At 32.3% G+C, this 22342-nt stretch overlaps 2 protein-coding genes across 7 annotated transcripts; one reads left to right on the plus strand and one right to left on the minus strand.

Annotated features, from left to right (window-relative positions):
• The first annotated feature begins 611 nt into the window (after positions 1-611).
• Positions 612-3581, plus strand: LOC123205652. 2 transcript variants are annotated; one of them, XM_044622669.1, is made up of 3 exons: positions 612-1025; positions 1345-2422; positions 2528-3581. In XM_044622669.1, the coding sequence occupies exons 1-3, from the start codon at positions 770-772 to the stop codon at positions 2712-2714; spliced, it is 1521 nt and encodes a 506-aa protein (XP_044478604.1). In that variant the 5' UTR covers positions 612-769; the 3' UTR covers positions 2715-3581. The 2 variants fall into 2 exon arrangements, with proteins under 2 accessions (XP_044478604.1, XP_044478613.1); XM_044622678.1 differs by having other exon boundaries at positions 923-1025; positions 1294-2422.
• Positions 3582-5427: 1846 nt separating this feature from the next.
• LOC123209120 (probable disease resistance protein At4g27220) lies at positions 5428-17217 on the minus strand. Of its 5 annotated transcripts, none has more exons than XM_044626895.1 (11): positions 15952-17217; positions 15457-15781; positions 13987-15347; positions 13073-13717; positions 11886-12569; positions 11318-11772; positions 10241-10867; positions 9132-9921; positions 8842-8895; positions 6492-6595; positions 5428-6380 (listed from the first exon to the last, which is right to left on the minus strand). In XM_044626895.1, the coding sequence occupies exons 1-6, from the start codon at positions 16588-16590 to the stop codon at positions 11677-11679; spliced, it is 3750 nt and encodes a 1249-aa protein (XP_044482830.1). In that variant the 5' UTR covers positions 16591-17217; the 3' UTR covers positions 5428-6380; positions 6492-6595; positions 8842-8895; positions 9132-9921; positions 10241-10867; positions 11318-11676. The 5 variants fall into 5 exon arrangements, with proteins under 5 accessions (XP_044482830.1, XP_044482832.1, XP_044482833.1 ...); XM_044626897.1 differs by having other exon boundaries at positions 6467-6595; XM_044626898.1 differs by having other exon boundaries at positions 5428-6595; positions 13073-13302; positions 13483-13717; positions 15952-17216.
• Positions 17218-22342: the final 5125 nt, after the last annotated feature.

The following is a 22342-nucleotide window of genomic DNA, read 5'->3' on the forward strand; positions in this document are numbered from 1 at the left end:
TTTGTTGTCACCAGCCTTTTGTTTTCCACCGGATCACCATCACCACTTTGATATTGCCCTCCACCTAATCCCATGACATTGCCTTCTCGATGTTGATCCAAGGTGGGTCAACATACCTTAACCATAAGTGTTAGACTCTTCAATTCAATCCACACATTTTGATTTACTACAATTTATCCTATTCCATTTCTCTCAAATCTCCCACCTTTGATTTGTTGTAGTTTCCCACTAACATATTTTAGGGTATTTCAAAAAAGTAATATTTTTTTATTACCAATCAAATACCATAGTTATTTATATACGTTAATTAATTGAACAAACAATGTTCTAATAACGTGAACCAAGTTGGGTCTCAATTCAAAAAAGATGAAAGACTAAAAAGTCTGATACCTAATAATCTTTTAGATAATTTCGCATGCTCAAATTTCGTTTAAGATAATAAAAAATTACTCAATCCAAAAGCATTCTTAGTGTTTAAGAATAATATTTGAACCCACAGGGACTAAAATGCAAAGAATCAAAAGTCTCGTATGCATGGAAATTAAAGAAAATGAATCAAGTAGACTTGACCTAGTCATCCCCCAGACCACAGGTAAAGCACCGAAGCATATACTTACAATGCACCTATATATATAGATTTTTAGAAAAGGCTAGACATTACTGGTCCATTCTTTGCTCTTTGCTTCTTGAACTCATCTTCTTCAGCGTTAAGTTTTACATCTATATAGAGAACAGCTGTTGAACGAAGAAGGAGGTGGAGATTTCAGCCATGGGAGTTGGAGGAGGAGTTGCAGAGAAGCAATATGTGAAGGCTAAGACTTCAGTGTGGTGGGATATAGAGAATTGTCAGGTCCCAAAAGGGTGTGAGCCTCATGCAATTGCTCAGAATATCAGCTCTGCCGTTGCTAAGTTGAATTACTCTGGACCTTTGTCCATTTCTGCCTATGGTGACACCAATCGGATCCCTCAATCTGTGCAACATGCCCTTTCCAGCACCGGCATCTCCCTCAACCAAGTCCCTCCTGGTACCTCTTTCATCATCATATATAATTACCATCTTTCAACTTTACTTTTCTTGCTTTTACTGTTACGATTCTTAACTTATACAGATGGAGTGCAGGTGAGATTAAGATTCTTATAACTCTAGACTCACAAAAAAATTTATTACTTACACTTAATTTTCTGTTTTGATCAGGATGAATTTGGATTAACATTTCTAAATTTGATCTTACCGACTTGGTTTTCCTAGAATTTGCTTTTTTTTTTGAGGAATTTTGTTTTTCTGGGTTGCAGATTTTCAGAAAATTCAATGAATATTTATGGGTTGTTTTGTTGAATGAGCAGGGGTTAAGGATGCAAGTGACAAGAAAATTCTAGTGGACATGTTGTTTTGGGCAGTGGACAATCCTGCACCTGCAAATATAATGTTAATTTCTGGAGATAGAGACTTCTCCAATGCTCTCCATCAATTGAGGATGAGAAGATACAACATTCTGCTTGCTCAACCGCAGAAAGCCTCAGCTCCTCTCCTTGCCGCTGCCAAGAGCATATGGCTCTGGACAAGTCTTGTGGCTGGAGGCCCTCCATTAACAACCAAACTTGGTAACAAAATTTCTGTCCCTAATGATATGCCTTTTGTTCATGTACAAGTTCCCCAATTGGGAAATCCTAATGAGAAATTTAGTAATAATGCACTAGTTGATATTCTGGAAGATCAGAAACCACTAAATTATCACCACCTTGGTACTAATTTTAATCCCAAGAGTTCCCTGATGGGGCCTTGCCCGGATGGATTTGCTCCTTTCAGTGTTGTTCAGAATGGTTGTAGAAATCAATATCCACCACAACCTTTAGGGCTAAACAATCTCCCTAATCAACCTCCTAGTGTTGTCCAAAAGGGTAGTGGAGTCACCAAATTTGATCCTACTAGCATGAATCCAAAGCCTGCATTATTGAGTCAGTCACAAAATGGACATATACAGCATAGGAAGCTGTCGTTTTCTTCACCAGTGAACTCGATTAACATTCCTAGTAGTGTCATATGGGGGACATCGGGGTGTCCAAAACCTTCTTATTGTGTCCAAAGCCTCACAGGTTTTGTGTTACTAACATTGAACTTCTTGAAAATTGAAAAGATAATGCCGACTGAAGGTAATCTAATTGATTGCATTCGATATGGGGATCCAAAGCATCGGAGTATTGACATTAAAAAAGCCTTGGAAATTGCTGTTGATCAGCAGATGGTAGTGAAGCAAAAATTTGGAGCTATGAACTTGTATGTTGGTAAGAATGAGAAACTCTGGAAATGTGTGAACCCTATTGCTGGTAATCCTACGCAAATACCAGAAATGATATGGGAAAAAATTAAAAAGTTTCTGGTGTCTCCTGGAGGACAATCTGCAATAGTGGCTTCTCAATGCAGGTAAATTTCCTTTGTTTGTTTAGTTTAGCCTTACTTAGCTTCTAGGATTTATAATTGGACTGTTTTTTCATTCTGTCTTGTGTGCTTTTGCATTTTTGTTTATAGGTATGAAGCCGGTACTATTTTGAAGAATATGTGCTTGACAGAGCTTACATTAGGTGACATACTTCAGATCTTGAACATGGTAATTACCATAAAGAAATGGATTACTCATAATCAAGCAGGATGGCAGCTGATTATCATCGCTGTTGCAAAGTGCAGCCCTGAATTAGGCACTAAATCTGGTTTATAAAGTTTTGACTAGCTATCCATGGTAAGGGAAAGGGGGCCACTTGATAGTTTGAAGGGTATTACGTGCATATAGATAGATGATTTGTTGCAATAAGGTTACTAAAAAGTCTCCTCATGCCAAGACTCATTCTGTAGATTTACTAGTGATGAAAGTTCTTACACATGATGGATACCATCTAGATTTTCGATTAGAGATGAAGTTTCAATTGAAAATTTGCTTGATGTGTCAAAGAGTATACAATGCCAGGCTCTGAGGTACAAGAAATTGATCATCTGTTGCATCTTCTGGATTCTATCGACAATTGCAAGGATGATCTTGCTGTTTCCAAATTTGGATGGAATATTTCTGCAGAAAAATTTCCTACCTCTCATATAGTTCGTGGTGCCATGAGAACTCTAAATGCAAGGCGTGATTTAAAAGTGGCATTGAAGAAGCAAGAGTTTGGTTAGTTTGCACAGAAGCAGATGACACAAATTACAGAAATTTATGAAAAAAACATCCAAATGCAATTAGATAAACATAGAAAATGTTCTGGTGGAAGCTACTCATTCTCCTCTGATCACATCATTTTAAGAAGATATTAAGATGAGCCACGCAAAGGATGCACAATGCCGTAAAGTTCTTCCTAATAGAATTCCCGAGCATGTGTTGAATTAACAAGTCTTTGTTCTTCTTATTGTCGGGTATTCTCAGAATAAATGGATTTGTAAATTCATCGCTCTGCAGCATAAGTTTAGCTGTTTGCCACTGTATTTGCTATTCTTCTTTGAAAGCTGTATGGTTCTCAGAGCTTTTGAAACCATTAGTCCTTTGGTTATAATCCTTATATTTAAGTCTCCTGTATGCAAACTTTGGTAGAAAAATCAAGTGTTTCAAAAATTTGGATAGTGCTTTTCGCTTTTGCAGTGAAACTTTTCTTTCCGTTAAATTGCTGCCAGTTTTAAGGTTTTCAAGCTTGGAAAATAACGAGTTTCGTAGTGTCAATACCAATATTTTATGGTACTTGTTTGAAAACATTATTGAGTTAGTTTAATTATTTAAAATCCAAATAAAATATGTTAGATTTGTATCATATTATTAGGTTGAATTCGAATTAAATTTGTTCGAGTTTGAAAACAAATTTGGCTCGAATGAGCCTGAAACAAGCTTAGCTTAAATGAAATTAGGGGTGTTCAACTTGTTAAGTTTATGAGTTTGAAAATTTTCGATATGAATCAATTAAAACGACATTATTTTGTTCAATACACATCAAAACAATTTTATTTTTGTCATTTTTTGCTTGAATTGAGCTTGAACTCAACCCAAACTCGACCCGATTTCTCTCAAGCGAGCTAAGCTCAAGCAACTTTGAGACAAGTTCGAACTCGATTTGATTCAAATTCAACTCTACATATCATCCAGTAAGTAAAAAATTACTCCGAGGTTACTATTGTTAATGTTGCATTAATTAATATTAACTAGGGGTGGATTACAAACAACAAAAAAAAAAAAAACAAAATCACAAACTCCCAGAGGCACTCTCAATTATAACAAACAATACCCTATTTACAAAGGCACAGTGAAAACATAAACCAAATTAAGATTTAACTAACTTACTAGAATTGTAATATATATGGCCTAAAATTCATCAACAACCTTAATTAAATGAGGAAATCATCATAAAAATCTCCAAATTACCATCATTTTAAAACTAGATGGATTCGTGGATAAAATCTCCAATATGTTAAAGAAACACGAGTTTCAAATTTCTACAACTTGACAAAAAAGTCTGATTTCATAATGTTAAAGAAACATATTGTTAGGATCTTTTCTTTCTAAAAATACTTAGATTCTATGAAAAAAAAAATTTGGTGATTGTCTGAATGTATGTCAATTATATGTGACTGTTTGACTTGTTTGTGTGATGGAATAATGTTTGTTGGCATTATGAGTAGAGAGCATTATTATGTATGTAGTAATAACAAGAAAATTTAAAACATATCCAATCCAAAGAATAACATAAAATTGTGAAAATGTGTATGCATTAGAATAAATCTACACCAATTGTAAATTATATAAGTTGGTTATGGTCAAAATATGTATATAAACGAGCATTCCATGTAGTGGGTGGGAACAATAATGATCACATAGTTCAACTATAAACATAGTCTATATCGATGAGACCAAGTCTGAAAATCTCAAATTCACTATAACTAAATTGATCGATACAACAAAAATTCTCAACGACAAATTATCAAAGCATAAACTAAAAAATTAAACCTCAATTAACAAAAAATTACACAGATTTGTAGAAAAAACATGAACATCTCACTCATTTATCACATAGACATCCAACTTAAGTGAAAATGGTCAAGCTCCCCCTATACATTCAACCAAACTCCCTTTAATTTGAAAAAGATTGAAATCTCTTCAATCTTTGCTCACCATCTGACTTATAAATATGTGATCTATTAAAAGATATTGAAACAAAATTAGTGAAAAACGTTGTATAAAAGGAGCTTGAAGAACATTATAAGATTTGGAAGAATGAATAATATTTATGTCCATTTAAAATAAAGGAGAAGCTGTTTTATATATAGTAACTTCATGTCATAAATAGATTACTTGTGCCAGAAAAATAGGAAGTATAGTGTATTTCAAGTGTGGTTAAAAAAACTAACTTTTTCAAGTGATAGATATTTGTATAAGAATTATGATTACAAAGCGCATGCAATGCACACAAAATAGCCTGTATTCTATAAACATTCATGGTTTGCAGTCAAGAATTTACATCCTAGATCACAGGACTCCAATACGAGAATACGCAGAAACACTTCCAACTCAAATATATATATATTTATATATATATATATTTGGAAAGTAAATATATATATATTAAAAACCCGAAAGGGGGCACAAAGACATCCTAAGCTCATCCCACAAGATTGCCAAAAAACACTCCAAGTACAAGACATCACGAGCCCAATGGCTAAAACTCTCACTTAATTGCAAACCAACAACAAACCACTTAAGACAGAAAGCGTACTTTAGACGACCAACTGAAATTAAAATAACCATGAACCCAGCACACCCAGCCATGGCAGGACGCCAAAGACAGCAAGAAGAACCCAGCCAACAGTATGAAGCGTCAACCGGCACACACCTGATACAGCATGCAGCATCCCAGGAACCAGAAGCAAATACAGAAATGGACCAATGTGCAACCATTTCACTAAGAAGCAACTTACTGGAACCACAACCAAGAACCACCCACGCAAAAACACTGCTGGAATGCTCCAGGAGGGAAAAGAAAAGAAGCTGGGAGAGAAAGGAGTAAGAAAGCAGCAACCATCAAACGGAGGAAGGTGCCAGCAGAACTGGTAGCCAAGAACTCAAATTCAGCAGCAGCAAGGGAGCAAAATGCCAACAAACCCAATGAACCCCAATGCAGGAGAGAACTGACAGCGGAGAGGGATGCAGGAATCAGCAACTCCAGAGGAGGACAAGGGCAAGAGAACAGGAGAGGATTTCAGCACCGAAACAGCTGCAGAGAGCCAACCCAAGCCAAAATAGACCAGCAGCAGAACGGCGCCTCCACAGGACCCAAGAACTCACGGGAAGAAGCTAGGCCGATGCGAAGGAGAACCACAGAGAGCCAGAGACCTCTAGGGAATTATAGAGAAAAGGCTGAAAACACACCAGAAGATGGAAACAGGCAGGAAACATGGATTTGAGACTAGAAACTTCAGAATCAAACGTGGAAGTGAATATACTTTGAGAATTAGCAAGACAGTTTACACGATAAATATGGCTCCATGGTTGTGACTGAGTCCAGCCGGTTTACAAGTTACATCAACAATGTAGTCTGCAATACATTTCAGCGTTCTCTTCTTAACAGACACCTGTGGAAGGATATATCCAAGTCAAAGAAAAGATTGCTACAAAAAGCATATTTCCCACATCAGCGATTAAGGTGCAGAGATAACGAACGGACAGAATATTTGGAACAGAGAAATTATCAAAAGCAACATCTTCGAATATCCACATAAAGTTATACCAATGTGTAACATCATAGGGGAATTCCGCATTGACAAAACACGAGAGATATTGCTTATATACGAACATCCCACGTCTAGACTTGGCCACGGTTCATGAATTGATGGTTTTGGTTCGGAACCACCGATTCATGGCTCGAAAAAATAAAAACCTTGAACCGGAACCGTTACAAGACGATTTGTAATTGGTTTGGAACCGACGGTTCCGGTTTATGACCCCGGTTCGAAACCGACATTAAACCATCGATTCTAATTTATGACCCCGATTTATTTTTTTAATTAATAATTGTAATAATTAAGAATAAAAAATAAAAAAACACTTAGATTTAATTTTTTAATTAAATTTTCTACACATCCATTTGAGATTTATAAGAATCAAAGTCTCGATGGTTCTATTTACTATTTTTCGAGAATGAATAAAATAAATTATATAATTAATTATAAAAGATAATGAAAAAAATAATAGATAAGAAATAAAATTAATTATAAAGTAAATTCTATAATTAATTATGAAATTGTATAATAAAAAATAATAATAATTAAATTATATAAATTAAAATTAGAATTGATAAAAATAAAAGGGGAATTTAATTAAATTTGAGATAATTTGATTGAGAGAGTATTAAGAATTAAGAGAATGAGAAATGAGAGATTTGAAAGATTGAATAATATTTATAAATAAAATTTTATATTAAAAATTTTTTAAAAAAAGCCAAACTGCCATATTTTATACATTTGCAGGGGACCGGTCCTCACAAATGTTTTATAAGCAGCCATCTTTTAGATTTTGTAGGGAACCCGGTCCCTGTAAATGTTTAAAATATGGCAGTCCCTTGCAAGCATTTGCCGGTTCATGTAAAAAAACACTGGTTTATGAATTTTTGAACCGTCGGTTCATGAAACCAGACATGAACCGACGGTTCCATGGTTTGAAAATATTAAAACTGAAATCGAACCGTCAAAATCTGATTTTGATTCCGATTCCGGTTTTGAACGGGCTGGTTTCGATCCGGTTCATGGGCCAAACCGGCCTGTGGCCAGGACTACCCACGTCACAAGAATCCTTTCGGGTTGCAAAAACTCTGCTTTGCTAATTCATGCAGTAGTCAATTACGGTTGTTAATGAATCTTTAAAATTTAATGATATATAAAGGGTTAAAGGATTTAACCACCACTACGACTGAATGCAACAAAAAAGACCAAACCCGGACCCGGTAAAAAAAATTTGGACACGTGTACATTGTAATTGAATGTATAAGATCACTGCCTAGAATGCATTGCCATTATGGAGAACAACCATATGAGAAAAAGGCTTTAAAAAGGAAAAAGGATTAAACTCAGACAAATTCTTAACACTATGGCTCAAGCCATGACTGCACATTTTGGGCTCAATTGAGCTAAGTTGACATTTGATCTCAAGTCAGCTTAGCTCAAATCAAACTCTTATCATATAGTTGTTATGACGGTTTGAAATTGATGGTAAAATGAAGCTACTAAGCTAGATACCAGAGCAAACTTGACATGAGTCATTGCCATTGGATAAAGGTGTTCAAAACTGGTTAACCAAATCAGTTTATGATTTGGAGAAAATCATAAACTGAAATCAAACTGAAAATATCAATTAACCAAACCGAATTTTCAATTAATCGGTTTTGAATCTTATTTTTATTATTATTTTTCAATATTTTTAAATAGGTTCAATATTTTATTAATTTTTAATTCAATTCTTTTTAAAACCGGTTTCACTCGGTTAATCTTTTATAAAAAATTGATAAACCGGATTTTTCTTTTTTTTTTTAATTGGTACCTAAACTAGTTTTTCAAATAACCTATTTTTTGTATCGATTTTTTATTTAAAAATCAGTTCGATTTAGTTACAGAATTTTTTTAAACACCATTTCCATTAGACCTCTAACTCTACCAAAATTTATATGATTAGTTAATGTCACTATAGTCCATTGAATTATTAATCAATATTATATTTAACCTTCGAATATCTTAAAATATAATACCCAAAATCTATTTAGTCAATTGACTTCTCATGAATTATGTTTAACAAGACAATGTAAACTCATCTAATACCACACACTTACCATGTGACTTTGCAGTTTGCTACTATGAGAATCTTTCCTATAACCTTGCACAATCTGTAATAATAGAGAACAATGCATTAATGGTAAAAACAAAAATTATGGAAAATTATATTAGAAGATGAAGAATTACGTCAATAAACACCTCACTACTACTTGAAATTATTGTAGCTTCTCACTTTGAGGATTTTGATTCAATAGTAAAGACCATACAAGATTGATTATTGTTAATTCAATTAAGGAGAATGAAGAACTCTAATAAAAAATATATTGTTAAATAAATGAATACGTACCATTTTGTAATTGTTGTGTAACTGAATTTCGGTCACTTGAACAATCTTTCCAGTTCACCCTTAGTAACCTTGACATGCTTAAGCCTCCTCTAGAGAAAGTTTTCATTTTAGAACATCTACGCACATTTAAGTGTTCCAAGAATGGGAATTTTAAGGTGTAATTCCCAGAGTAGAAGTGTGTGAGACTTTCCATACCAACCAAGGACAAGTACTTCAATTTCTTAAAAACAATTTCACCATTCTCTATATCTCCCTCAGTTGCTAATACTTCTACCATCATTTCACATTCGTGTATTGACAAACTTTCAAGACACACTAGACTTTTGGCTATTGAGGATGTCATTAAGTTTTGCATTTTATTACAACGATATACTTTCAAAGTCCTTAGATTTTCAAAAGATTGTGAAGGCAGCAGCAAAGTAGTCAAATTGTGACAATAGTTGACATCCAAAGAATGAAGATTTTGAAGAACTGAATTTAGTTGTGAGTCTTGCTTTGAAATGCACTTTAAATTAAAAAGCCCCCACAATTCTAATTGTTTTAAGTTTGTGATTACTCCAATGTCCTCTTCACCTTCTCTAAACGAGAATAGTTCTTCGTATGAACTCACTTTCAATATAAGGTTTTCAAGACTGACAAATTTTTGAAGGATTTGAATCGGAATATATGTATATTCATCCATAATCAATTCAAGAGTTTCTATTTCGCAAAAGTGCTTTTGAAACTCTCCTTGCCAAATCGCCATTATATCCCTTCCATTTAATTCCAATGTCTTTATATTGGAGTCAACCTAAAGAAAAATCATGTGTCAATCAATTTTAAATTAATTTTATCTTAAAAACATACCCAAAAATAATAATAATAAAGGAACCAAGGAGAAAAAATATATATAATGAATTGATAGCCAGTTTATCCTAGTAAAGGGGCATGAAAATGCATGGTGACCACTAGTTAAATAATAACGCTCAATATTTGCACAAACTAATATTTTTTAGTATGTGGAATCAAGGTCAACATTTTAAAAACAAATTTATTATAATTAACACCCAAAATATATTATTATTAAAAAATTACAGAAATCTATTTAAGCTAATTAATTGAATGCATACCTGTTCTTTGTGTACTTGTTGTATAGTTGAATTCAAGCCATTCCCTCCATTTTCTACCTCCTTTCTCTCATAATTGACTTTGTGTAACTTTGGTGTGCTTAACATTCCTTGAGAAAAAGACTTCATATTGGAGCATTTTTCTATAATTAACTCTTCCAAAGATGGGAAATTGAAAGAGTAATTCCCAGAGCAAAAGAATGAGAGAAATTTTAAATATTTAAGTGACAATTTGTTCAAATTGTTAAACACAACTTGTTCACTACTTGATGTTGCATCTCTCTCGTTTTCTACAATTTCAAATAGCCTGTCACACGATGATATGCTCAATTCTCTCAATTGTACCAAGTTTCTAGCCATTGAAGGTGTCATTAAGTTAAAGAACTTGTTGCAACCTTTTACTTCAAGAACTTCAAGATTCTGGAAAGGTGTAGGTAGCAGTGGCCTCTTAATTTCTTTGTAATCACAGTTATTTAGTAGAAGCCTTTTCAGATTGTGAAATCTCTGAAGGAGTCCAAGTGAAATATATGCTGACAAATCCCAAGAGATACAAAGAGATTTAGATTGCTTTTGCCAAGTAATTTCTGCTGAAGCATTCCGTAATTCAAATACCTCCAAATGAGAGTTGATCTACAAATTCATCAAAACCAAATTCAGTTAGTATTTAATATTCTTAAAACAAAACTTTAATCCAGTTACACTAATTTTGAATTTATCATCCTTTTTAGTATGCATGCAAGTTGCACATTTTTCTCAAAGTAAAAATCAAAATTTATTGTTGATTTCTATAACCTGTTTAGTATGCATTCAAGTTGCAAATTTTTTTTGAGTAAAAACAAAATTTTATTGTTGATTTCTAAAATTATAATGGATAATATATTTTAAAAAATAGGACTTAAATGACTCTAATTGATATAATCCTAAAGAGAAAATTTTCAAATCAAATAACCATGAATTTTTCTAAACTTCAGTTCCAAAGGAAAGTCAAAGAAGATAAGAATTCCACAATTAAAGTTTTGAATAAAGTGTTAAAACATATCGACAGAAAATATTAATTCTTTTGCAAGAAGATATTCATACCTTATTGTCCAAGGAAATTGCTTTTAGATCTAAACTATCAATTTCACTCTCCTCAATGCTGCTTTTGTAGCTCAGACATTTGTCACAATTTGTCACTACCAACTCCTTCAACTTTGGCAATTTTAAAGTATGTATTTCAGGATAGAAAGTTGTAAGATTTGGTAGATTCTCAAGCTTCAATATGGTTACATTCGGAAAGACAAAATTGACCACAACATTTGCTCCTTAATCTTTTGCAACAATCTCTTCTAAAGCCATGCAATCCCTTATCTTTAGTTGTTGGAGTTGGTGGAGAGTTCTGGCAATGGTAGGTGGAAATGCATATTTTATATTTCCACAATTCAAAAGCATCAAATGTGTCAAATTTTGATAGAAGAAAGTTGGATCTTGGTCATAGCAAATCGCTGTGTAATTAACTTCTTGGAATGCCTTATACTTAAACCCACGAAGATTTCCTGCATTACAAGTTGATAAAAATTGCATAAATTCTTTGTCACTTTTTTCTAAACTAACTAAACTTGCATAAATAAGTAATTATAGAAAACAAATTAATTGATTGCATATATACCTCGTCTTTATTTTTGTACAATCCATGTACGATTTTATTAAGATCATTCCCCTCATTCCCTATTTCCTTGTAATTGACATTGTGCAACTTTGGAGTGTTTAACATTGCTCGAGAAAAAGTCTTCAAATTAGGACATCCTTCTATAATTAATTCTTCTAGTGATAAAAAATTAAAAGAGTAATTCCCAAAGCAAAAACATTCGAGACTTTCTAAGTCTGTAAGTGACAACAACTTCAAATTGTCAAAAACAATTTCACTACTTGTTGTATCTCCCTCATTCTCTATTATTTCAAGCAGCATTTCACATTCAATTATTCTCAATTCTCTTAACTGCATCAAACTTCTAGCTGTTGAAGGCGTTAATAAGGTAAGTAATGCATTTGCACGGACGACTTCGAGAACTTTAAGATTCTGTAAGGAAGCTGAAGATGGCAGTAGACTCATCAATTTCGTACAGTGCTGTACACTTAGATCTTCAAGATTTGGAAGATTAGATACACTCTTAATTTCTTTGTATTCACACGCAGATAGTAAAAGCTTTTTCACACTTTGAAATCTTTGGAGGAGTCCAAGTGGAATATATACTGAGTTATCCTCACGGATTGTAAGAGATTTGTTTCCACTATACCAACTAATGTATCTCGCATCATCGTTCAATCCAAAATCCTCCAAATTGTGGTTGATCTACATATTCATAAAAAAAAAAGTTTAATTAAAGATTTATTCGTTATTACATACTTTTTATTTTTTTGGAAAATCTTAATTTTTTCCGATTTCCTCTTACTTCAGTCGTATATAAGATCAATAATAATGAAAAATCAGTCAACTCATTAAGCTTTCCAATAATAAGACAGACCATGCACCTATTAAATAATAAATATATTTCTAATAAAAAATAAAATTATTTTTTTGGCTTTTACAATTTAGCATTACTTCAACAAAAAAATAAAATAAAAAAATAAAAGAGATGCTATAAATCACATAATGCAATTAAAATGCGTTACTCATATTAGATAGTGTCTATAGATAATTTTTTTTCAAAATTGCATTAATATTTAGCTCCTGTCTATTCCCGCAACGGAATTGTCCAAATTCAATTGATCATTCAATTTTTTTTTTTTTTACAGATTTCGGTTCAAGCAAAAATAGACATTAAGAATCACATATTTAAAACAAGAGATTCGTACCTTATTCTCTAAGCAGAGGAATTTTGACTCTGATATTGGAAGTGCACCTTTCTTGTTATCATCTTGCAAGCCCAAATATCTTGAAGTCAAATTTTCACAATATTGTATTACCAACCATTTTAACATCGGGAATTCTGAAGCATGTATTCCTGGATAGATAATTGTAAGTTTTGGTAGACTTTTGAGCACCAATTTGATTACTTGTGGAAAGATAGAATTAACAACAACTTCTGCTCCTTTTTCTTCTTCAACAATCTTCTCTAAAACCTTACAATCTATTATCTCTAGGCTTTGAAGTTGTCTGAGGCTTTTGGCTATAGAAAATGGAAACACATATGTCATCTTTTCACATCTTTCCAACTTCAACCATTTCAAATTTTGAGAGAAAGTTGAAATTTGGCTGTCCCAATCTGCTCCTTCTTCTTCTTCAACAATCTTCTCTAAAACCTCACAATCTATTATTTCTAGGCTTTGAAGTTGTCTGAGGCTTTTGGCTATAGAAAATGGAAACACATATGTCATCTTTCCACATCTTTCCAACTTCAATTGTTTCAAATTTTGAGAGAAAGTTGAAATTTGGCTGTCCCAAATCCTTCCCAAACTAATATTGTACAATACCAACATTGTAAATTTGGTAAAATTAACCTGCAACGAAAATTAATTGTGGTTTTAATATACATGAACTTATATGAGAAGAAATTTAAAAAGAAATAATTTAATAAAATTAATTTGACAGAAATTGCATTGTATGGAGATTCAAGTGGACTTGGTAGTGAAATTGAATTGAAAATTTAAATCACTAGAAAAAAAAAAAGAAGAAAATAATAATACAATATCACAACTATATGTGAATAAATGTAAATAAGTATAAAAGAAAACAAGAATATATAATAGAGAAATACAAGAAATCAAACCTTTTCATTAAATAAAGGCGTGATTTCACTGGACTGCAAATCAAAATTTGAATCCTTAACATAGTTCTCATCTTCTGAAACTTCAGCCAACCCTAAGACTTCAACATTCTTGAATACATTAAATTCTTCTAGTAACTTGATAGAATTAACTTCCAACGTCCTCTCATGTTCGCCATATTCTGGAAATAAGCTGATTGTACGCTCCCAATAATTTCCTATTAATATTTTGTACCTTCTAGGCTCTTTGGAAAATAAGCTTTCAGGTAGCACCATGTTACCTCTGACATCCAATTCTACACTCGTGAGTTTGGACAAGCGCTTTAATTCCATGAGTACTTCAACCTTCCATTTAATAGGGCATCCCTCTATATGAAATTCTTCCAATTGCAATAATTTTGATATCACATTTGGCACAATAACATGCAACTGGTCACAATATCTTAAATCTAATAACCTCAATTCAGTCAACTGACCTATTTCTATAGGCAACTCCTTAATATCTGAACATTTCAAGCTAAGGACTTTCAGTTTCTTTAACTTTCCGATAATAGCAATATCTTCAACTGTGCTATCATCTAAACATAATGTTTGAAGGTTTTCCAAACGATGAAGGGATGATGGCAATGATGATTGGTGCAATCCAGCTAAATTTAAAACTTTGAGCATCGGCATCACCTTGAAGAAGTCATTTGGGAAATTGAAACAAGAGTCTGGCATATACAAATATTCAAGATCTGGAAAATCCAAATCATCAGGCCAATGTCGATCAATAATATTACTATCACCAAGGAGGGAGATTCTTGTGGATTTCCTGAGTTTATCTCTATTCTTCCAATCTCGTTCAATGTCATTTTTTGTTGTAAATACATGATGATCAACATATGCTATTATCATAGCAACATCACGGATAACATCATGCATAGCAACATATTTGTTTGTAACCTCGCCAAGTAACAAACTAGCATCTTTGAGCTCATGAACCAAATAATCCAGTCGATCACGTGCATCTTCCATTGTCAAGTTAGCTCCTTCAAGTATATCAAGACACACAACATGTATGAACAGGTCTGAAATGGAAGCATAATTTTCCATTAGACTACAAATTAAAAATGTTTTCTTAAGTTCATTATTTCTTAAATACTTGTAACTTAAGGCTATTTTCATGTATTCCTCTTCTAGGAATCCTCCGAACTTGGATGGTGAAGGAGCTCTCAATTCTCTTAAGGCTGCTCTCCAGTCGGCTGGACGAGTCTTGGTTTTTAAAGCTTTAGCTATAGCACAAATAACGACAGGCAATCCTTTGCATTGCTTGCATACATCATTCGCTAGAGAATTCAGTTCACTTGTTTGAACAACACCACCTGTAATGAGAGTTAGGATTATACTAATTGCATTTTGTATTTACATGCATTATGGGGATTTAAGAAAACTCAGAAAACATACAAATGAAAATTCTATAAGACAAGTTACCTGCCATATTGGCAAATAGGTCCCAAGCTTCTTTTTCTGCTAAAATGCCCATTTTGAAATTATTTATAGAACCCATCTTCTGCAATACATCTAAGTCTCTTGTTGTGAACATTAGTTTACATCGTCCACGATCCGCTTTAGAAGGAATACCGATAGTCTTGAGATCAACTTCTTTCCAAATATTGTCTAAAATTAAAAGGATCTTGTCACCGCTCCTCAATCTCTCATATAACTTATCTGCTTTTTCAGTCTCTTCAGTGAGGTTTAAGCCTAACTTTTTGGCAATTTTTGTTTGAACTTTTTCTATATCCAAATTTTGTGTTACCTATAAGACAAGAATAAGATGGCCAGTTTAAGAATAACAAACAGACAAAAATAATTCTGTTTTATAGCTATTTTATTTTCTTTCAATTGTCTATTAGTAATTTTACTCAAATAATAGCAATCATATAAATAATTATCACTCGATATAATCATAAGAAAGTTCAAACATACCTCAACAAAAACAACGTCCTCAAATAATTCATCCTTCTTCGCTTCCCCACCAACTTTCTGCACAAGAGTGGTCTTCCCAGTACCAGCCATCCCATAAACACCAATCATGTACACATTCTCATCATTTAATGCATCCCATACATTCTTCATAATGGAGGTTCTTGATTCGAGTACCAAATAATCTTCACTAGGAACAAGCCGGATATCTTGTGGAATAGTAGCAAAGGAAATTTCACCGAATTCCTTTTCTTGCTGGAGGAGTAGATCAATATCATCGCGGATTAATTTGAAAGCTTTCTTGCTTTGTTTGTAGTTGGACCACAATCCGTTCAAACATCGAGGGTTGTTTGCTTTCTTTTGAATCAACTGCTCTGCTTCTGTAATTGTCTTCTCCACATCCTTCAGCCAACCTTTAACTCTCGGTGTGATCTCTTCCACATTTCTTTCAGCAACAGTAACCTTATGCTGAACTTCGTTTCTTGTATTCGTCATCTCCTCAACTTTCTTTTCCAGCTTTTTGAAATTGGTACTGTAGTTGTACAAGTACTTGAATTGACGCCAAATTGGAACAGCCAACCACTTGCCAACTTCAAGGACAGGACTCAACACACCCCCAATACTTCCGGCAACATCAACCATTTTAAATTTTTTTTTTTTTTAAGCTTGAAAAACAGATGAGAAGTACAGCAAATGAAAAAAAATCACAGAACAAGAGTAAACACAATTGTCGAAATTAATAATGAATAAGAGAAATGTAAAAAGAAAAAAAATTCTAGTAAACGAGAAATAACCGAATGCAAAGATTTTTTTTTTTCTTTTTAAGAAATGAGAAATATTGAAACGGATTTTTTTTTTTTAAAAATAAAGAGAACCGGAAATAGGCAAAAATATAATTTGAAATAAAGAAAGTAAAAGAGCGAGAGTAGCAGGGCAAGTAAGGTACAAACTGAAGAAATCTGAAGGATATGGGTTCAGAGAGGTTTGTGAGAGAAGGAATTTTTGAGTGGTTTCTGAATGATTGAGAGGTTTCTGAATGATTGAGAGAAGAGAACTGAAGATGGAGAGAGATTTCAGTGAAGGAGAATCAATTGGTCATGATTCATTATCAACTCAAAGTTCCACCAAATTCAAATGATTTGACAACGGAAACTTACACCGTGTGAACACAATATTTGTTCAAGAACAAGACCACACTATTGATAAATTAATCCCATAAAAGCAAACGCGTCTTCCAAGGCAGCACCCACCTGACTGTGACTGTACTCTTTAAATTAATAGCAGGTTTGGCCCAGCTTGTATTTACATTCCAACAATCGTATTTCAATGGACAGACCTTCAGGACAATTATTATTAATTTTAGACATAGAGGACACCAAGTGCCCGTGAACACATGGCGCGTACAGGATATTTCACAAAAGTAAAGTAAAGTAAAGTAAAGTTAAGCTAATAGCATCGTTGTCCTGACCAAAAGTGAAAGGTGGTACAAACATTCTTTGTACAGAGTTGTGGTCCTGGGTCACCAGTTGTCATAAAAGTGAATGGGTGATGACGAAGCATTAGATGCTCCATCATGTGAACCATGTGTTTCGTAATGGTGATCTAGTCAAGTCTAATAATTGGTTTTATAAATATTTAATCAGATTAATTAAAATTTTAATTTTAAAATTTGACTCTCCTCTGTTTTTGTAATTTCCTCGTTTCCCCTTTTAGGCAATTGCTCGTAACTTGAATGCAATCATTCATCATCTTCTCAAAACAATAGAAATTCACTGCTGTGTAAACACAATATTTTTAGTGGTATTTGAAGGAAAAGACACGAGAGAAGAAAATTTAATATTATTATAATTTTTAACATCATTGTTACCATAGTATTATTCCTCTCTCAATTTTTTACAAGTAATTTCCCTATACTGCTTCTAATTAAACTGGACAAAAATGGATATTATAGGCCAAAAAGTCCTACTTCAAATTTCAAGCTCAAGGCCTTGTATTATTTTTGCCGTTTGCGAGTACTTCTCTCTCTGGTAGTGTAATAGCAATTATTTTTTCAAGTTACTTGAGTCTGAATATGGTGCATTTGCTTTCTGCTTCGGCATTTGTGCAATAAGAAGTCTATTTTAGGCCGAAGGACTTATTCCCACCCAAAGTTTTTTGTTTTTTTCTTAAAGTAAATTCCCACCCAAAGTTCATTTCCACACGCTATTTGATAAAGTGTTAAAAGTGGGTAGACAATTAATCGGACAAAAGCAAGCGCATCTTCTAGGCAAAAGCCATATGACAGTGGCTGTACTCTTAAAATAATAGCAAGCCAGGCCAGCTTGCATTTACATTTCAACCATTTATTTCAATGTTTTTATTGGGGCTCATAACTTAAAAAAAAAAGAACTTTTATATTGAGTTAGATTATATTTTAAGACAGATCTTATTACAATTGCTAATAATTTTGATATGAATCATCCTAAAACGTTCATCTCTAATGAAAATAATGGTCTTCGACTAGAGACGTGCCCAAAAAGGGGGAGGAGAGAGTGAAACTGGTCAATAAAATTGATGTGGAAACAGTTGCAGCAAAGGAATGATATTAAAAATAAGTTAACAACCAACAGTGAACTCCATCAATTAGGCATACCAAGTCCAATGAAAGAGTTATCTCATATCTTACTCTAGTGGTTGTTGAATCCCATGCCATGAGGAGCATCGATTTAACTTCTGAAACATCTCCATTTAGTGGATCATCATCCTAAATAAAAATGAGAATAATATAGGTACACAAAAGTATGAAATAATAGTTATCCTTTTTTCGAATGCTTTTCAAGGATACAGTGATTTTGTGCGATAAATATTTGTAACAACCCTTGGTATATAACCCGAAGATTATATGGTCTGTTCTTTCTAACTACTTTCTTGTTAAGAGAAATTTATTGGTTTTATTCTATCTTTGATAAGTTTAGTTTTAAGGTCGTATATCATACAATTTGGAGTGTCTTAATACTATCAGTTTTAATAATCTTGATTCTATAATTGATTCAGTTAGAGGTTTTCTTTGTCTTTCATATAGGGTTTTAATTTGAGACTTGAATTAAGTAAATATCTTGTCATACTTTATTTCTTGTTGTTATGATTTATTATCTATAATCTTGCATATTTCTTGTTATCAATATTCGATTAATTGATCCTTAAACAAGATAAACACCCGGCAACATCAATCGTTTTTCTTTTAATTTATTTTTCAAGTCTGAGAAAAGAGAAATTAATAAATAAGATAAATGAACCTTAATTCTAGTAAACCAGATAAGATATAACCAAAAGTATATGCCCTTTTCTTCTTTCTTAAAGATACCAGAAATATTTAAAAGGATTTTGTTTTTTCAAAGAAAAGAAGAACCGGAAATAGAGAATAAATAAATAAAATAAAGGTAACAAGGCAACTAAGGCAACTAAGGCAACTAATCCGACAAAAACAAACACATCTTCCAAGGCAGCATCCACATGACTGTAACTGTACTCTTAAAATTAATAGCAGGCCAGGCCAGCTTGCATTTACATTTCAACAATCGTATTTCAATGTACAGACATTCAGAACGATTATTACAGACATAGAAGACAATAAGACCCCATGAACACATGGCTTGCACAAGATATTTCACAAAAGCAAAGTTAAGCACATAGCATAGTTGTTTGACCAAAAGTAAAAGGTAGTCACCACTTGTCATTAAAGTGAATGGGTGATGATGAAGCATTAGATGCTCCATCATGTGAACCATGTGTTTTTAAATGGTTTTACATAGTATTATTAGAATCGGATAAAATTAGTTGGTTCGATTGGTTCATCTATAAATTTGCTCTTAGTTTGATTCGATTCATCAAAAAAAATATATATATATATCAAAATGGTAATAGATACTATTAAAAGATTATGATTGATTATTTTATTAAAAGTTAAAAAATTATCATAAAAAATAAACAAATATTAATTAAAAAGAGAAGACTTACTAAAAATAAATAAACATTAATTAGAGAGAAGAGTTGAATTAAATTGATTTTGGTATGTTGAAATAAGTCAATCATTTATATAAGTATTTTTAATAAGAGAAAGTTAGATGAGTGATATTAGATCATTATATTTAATTACATATTATTTATATTTAAAAAATATAATAATATTTAAAAAGCAAATTATAATTTAAAAACTGATTGAATCATTCAATTAAACTAATTGAATTATAAATTAATAAACTAATTAATTTAATTATCGATTCAATTTTAAAAACACTAATATTACAAACATCTAAACAAAATTAATTAAAATTTTAATGTTAAAATCTCATAAAAAATATGTGATTCCCTTCTTATTTGTAATTTCCTCGATTTCCCCTTTAAACAAACAATTGCTCGTAACTTTAATGCAATCATTCATCATCTTTTCAAAGTTCCACGCAATTCACTTTATTTGACAATGGAAACTCACCAGAATATTTATCAAAGAAAAAGAGGATGGTAGAGTTAGAATATTATTGACTTATTGACCTCAGAATAAAATAGGTAGATTATTTAAACAAACTCATTTTTCAAGCAGCAGTGAATGTCTCTTTAAATAATTGAAATCGGATAATATTTTAAAGTCTATTGCCATGTAATATAGACATGGAGTTGATGAAGGAAGTGCAGAATGAAAGGAAATAATGTAAAAACTGAAATATCTCAACTACCATTTCAATGTTTTTATCTTCCCTACTTTTTCTAGATTCATACCTGATAAATTGTTTGCATAATTTTTATTATTATTATTTTTGCAATTAACTTGTATTTAAGTTAAATTATCTATTTCACATTTAGTTGAGAGTTGTGAATTCAGTTTAATTGAGTCTAAACTAATTATATTAAGTTAGAGAAAACCCTAGATCTAGTAATTAACCTCAAAACTATTATTTTAAATAAAGAGCTTAATATTAATATATTATTATTGAATTTCAAGCTCATGCTTTTTTGTTTCAGCGTCTTTACTAACCCTCTATCTTGCTGCTAAAGCTATCCTTTGGAGGTCATTTTTATACTTCTTTTTTTTTTTTTAAGGAGAAACATTTACTTTAGTTAAACCATTCATTTTGTATATAACATATAATTACTTTTTTTATTTAATAAGACTAAAACTGATTATCAAATAAGAGAAAAACTTAAAACCAATGATTGACTACCATTGTTACACCAAAATAAGTAAAAAATTTGATATTATATTTTCAATAAATTATGAATACATACGCCTCTTGTTCGGATACACTCATCATTACCACTCAATCTTTCTTGGGCGGCTATTTGCTTCCAAATTCTTCTCTTTGGAATTCCACACACTATTTAGTAAAATTTTCAAAAATAGGTAGACAATTAATTTAACAAAAATAAAGGTACTTTCCAAGCAACAACCACATGACAATGACTATGCTCTTAAAGACAATGGCATGCTAGACCAGCTTGTGTTTACATTTTGAAATGACTCTCTAATCCTTATGATTTTGATAATAAAGAAATTTTATTTGAATTTAATCATTATTTTAAAATAGAATTCATCACGACTACGCACATGATAACTTAAATTCAGTCATTAAGTTTATAATTATTATAATGAATAAATTAAAAATTTAATCTTAAAATATTATCAAAAGAATTTTGAATTCTTCCTTTCTTGTACTTTAAATTCCTTGCATTATCCCATTCAAGGCAATTGCTCATAATTTTAATGCAATAATTCATAAAGTTCCACAAAATTCAATTGATTTAATTAGGGCTGGATTCAAAGTGAGCTTGTTCGGGCTTGAAACGAGCTTTGCTAGAATGAACCCGAGCCCGAGCTTGCCTTGAACGAGCCCGAACATAAACGTGAGCCTAAATTTTAAGCAAAAACGAACACGAGCGTGAATACGAACACCAATTAAATGAGCTGAGCTCGGCTCGCTAGCCGTTCACTCAAATGAAAAAACATTTAATTAAAAACGAGCCAAAAACGAGTTGGGCCTTGTTCGGGCTTAGCTCGGCTCGTATCCAACCCTAGATTTAACAGGGAAACTCACTACTGCACACATAGAATATTTTTAATGGTATTTGAAAGGGAAGATGAAAGAGAAGAAAATTGAGACACACCAATAGAGAGATAAAGGGCAAGTATGAATTTTAGTAGTGTCATTTTACTTGACAATGTCAGACTGCTTAGACCCTTTCATCAATGGAGTTTCATCCTCATAATTGATCCCATTTCTTTATAATTTATAGTTGGGTTGTAATCTGATATATTAAAATTAAATTATTTAGATATGGAATCAGTTACTATTTTTTTTTTGTTTGGATGAGTTAGTTCAATTATAAAAGAATAATTGGATTCAAATAATACTTTTTAATT

This window comes from Mangifera indica, chromosome 2, assembly GCF_011075055.1.
Source record: "Mangifera indica cultivar Alphonso chromosome 2, CATAS_Mindica_2.1, whole genome shotgun sequence".
Taxonomy (NCBI): Eukaryota; Viridiplantae; Streptophyta; class Magnoliopsida; order Sapindales; family Anacardiaceae; genus Mangifera; species Mangifera indica.

Bases quoted from the DNA above. Each gene is read 5' to 3' on its own strand.
- LOC123209120 (XM_044626894.1), bottom strand. From the start codon at position 16,590: ATGGTTGATGTTGCCGGAAGTATTGGGGGTGTGTTGAGTCCTGTCCTT. The intron at 15,782-15,951 runs GTATGTTTGAAC...CTTGTCTTATAG, and splicing joins AGGACGTTGTTTTTGTTGAG to GTAACACAAAATTTGGATAT. The intron at 15,348-15,456 runs GTAACTTGTCTT...CTCTCATTACAG, and splicing joins CCTATTTGCCAATATGGCAG to GTGGTGTTGTTCAAACAAGT.
- LOC123205652 (XM_044622669.1), top strand. From the start codon at position 770: ATGGGAGTTGGAGGAGGAGTTGCAGAGAAGCAATATGTGAAGGCTAAG. The intron at 1,026-1,344 runs GTACCTCTTTCA...TTGAATGAGCAG, and splicing joins CCTCAACCAAGTCCCTCCTG to GGGTTAAGGATGCAAGTGAC. The intron at 2,423-2,527 runs GTAAATTTCCTT...TTTTGTTTATAG, and splicing joins ATAGTGGCTTCTCAATGCAG to GTATGAAGCCGGTACTATTT.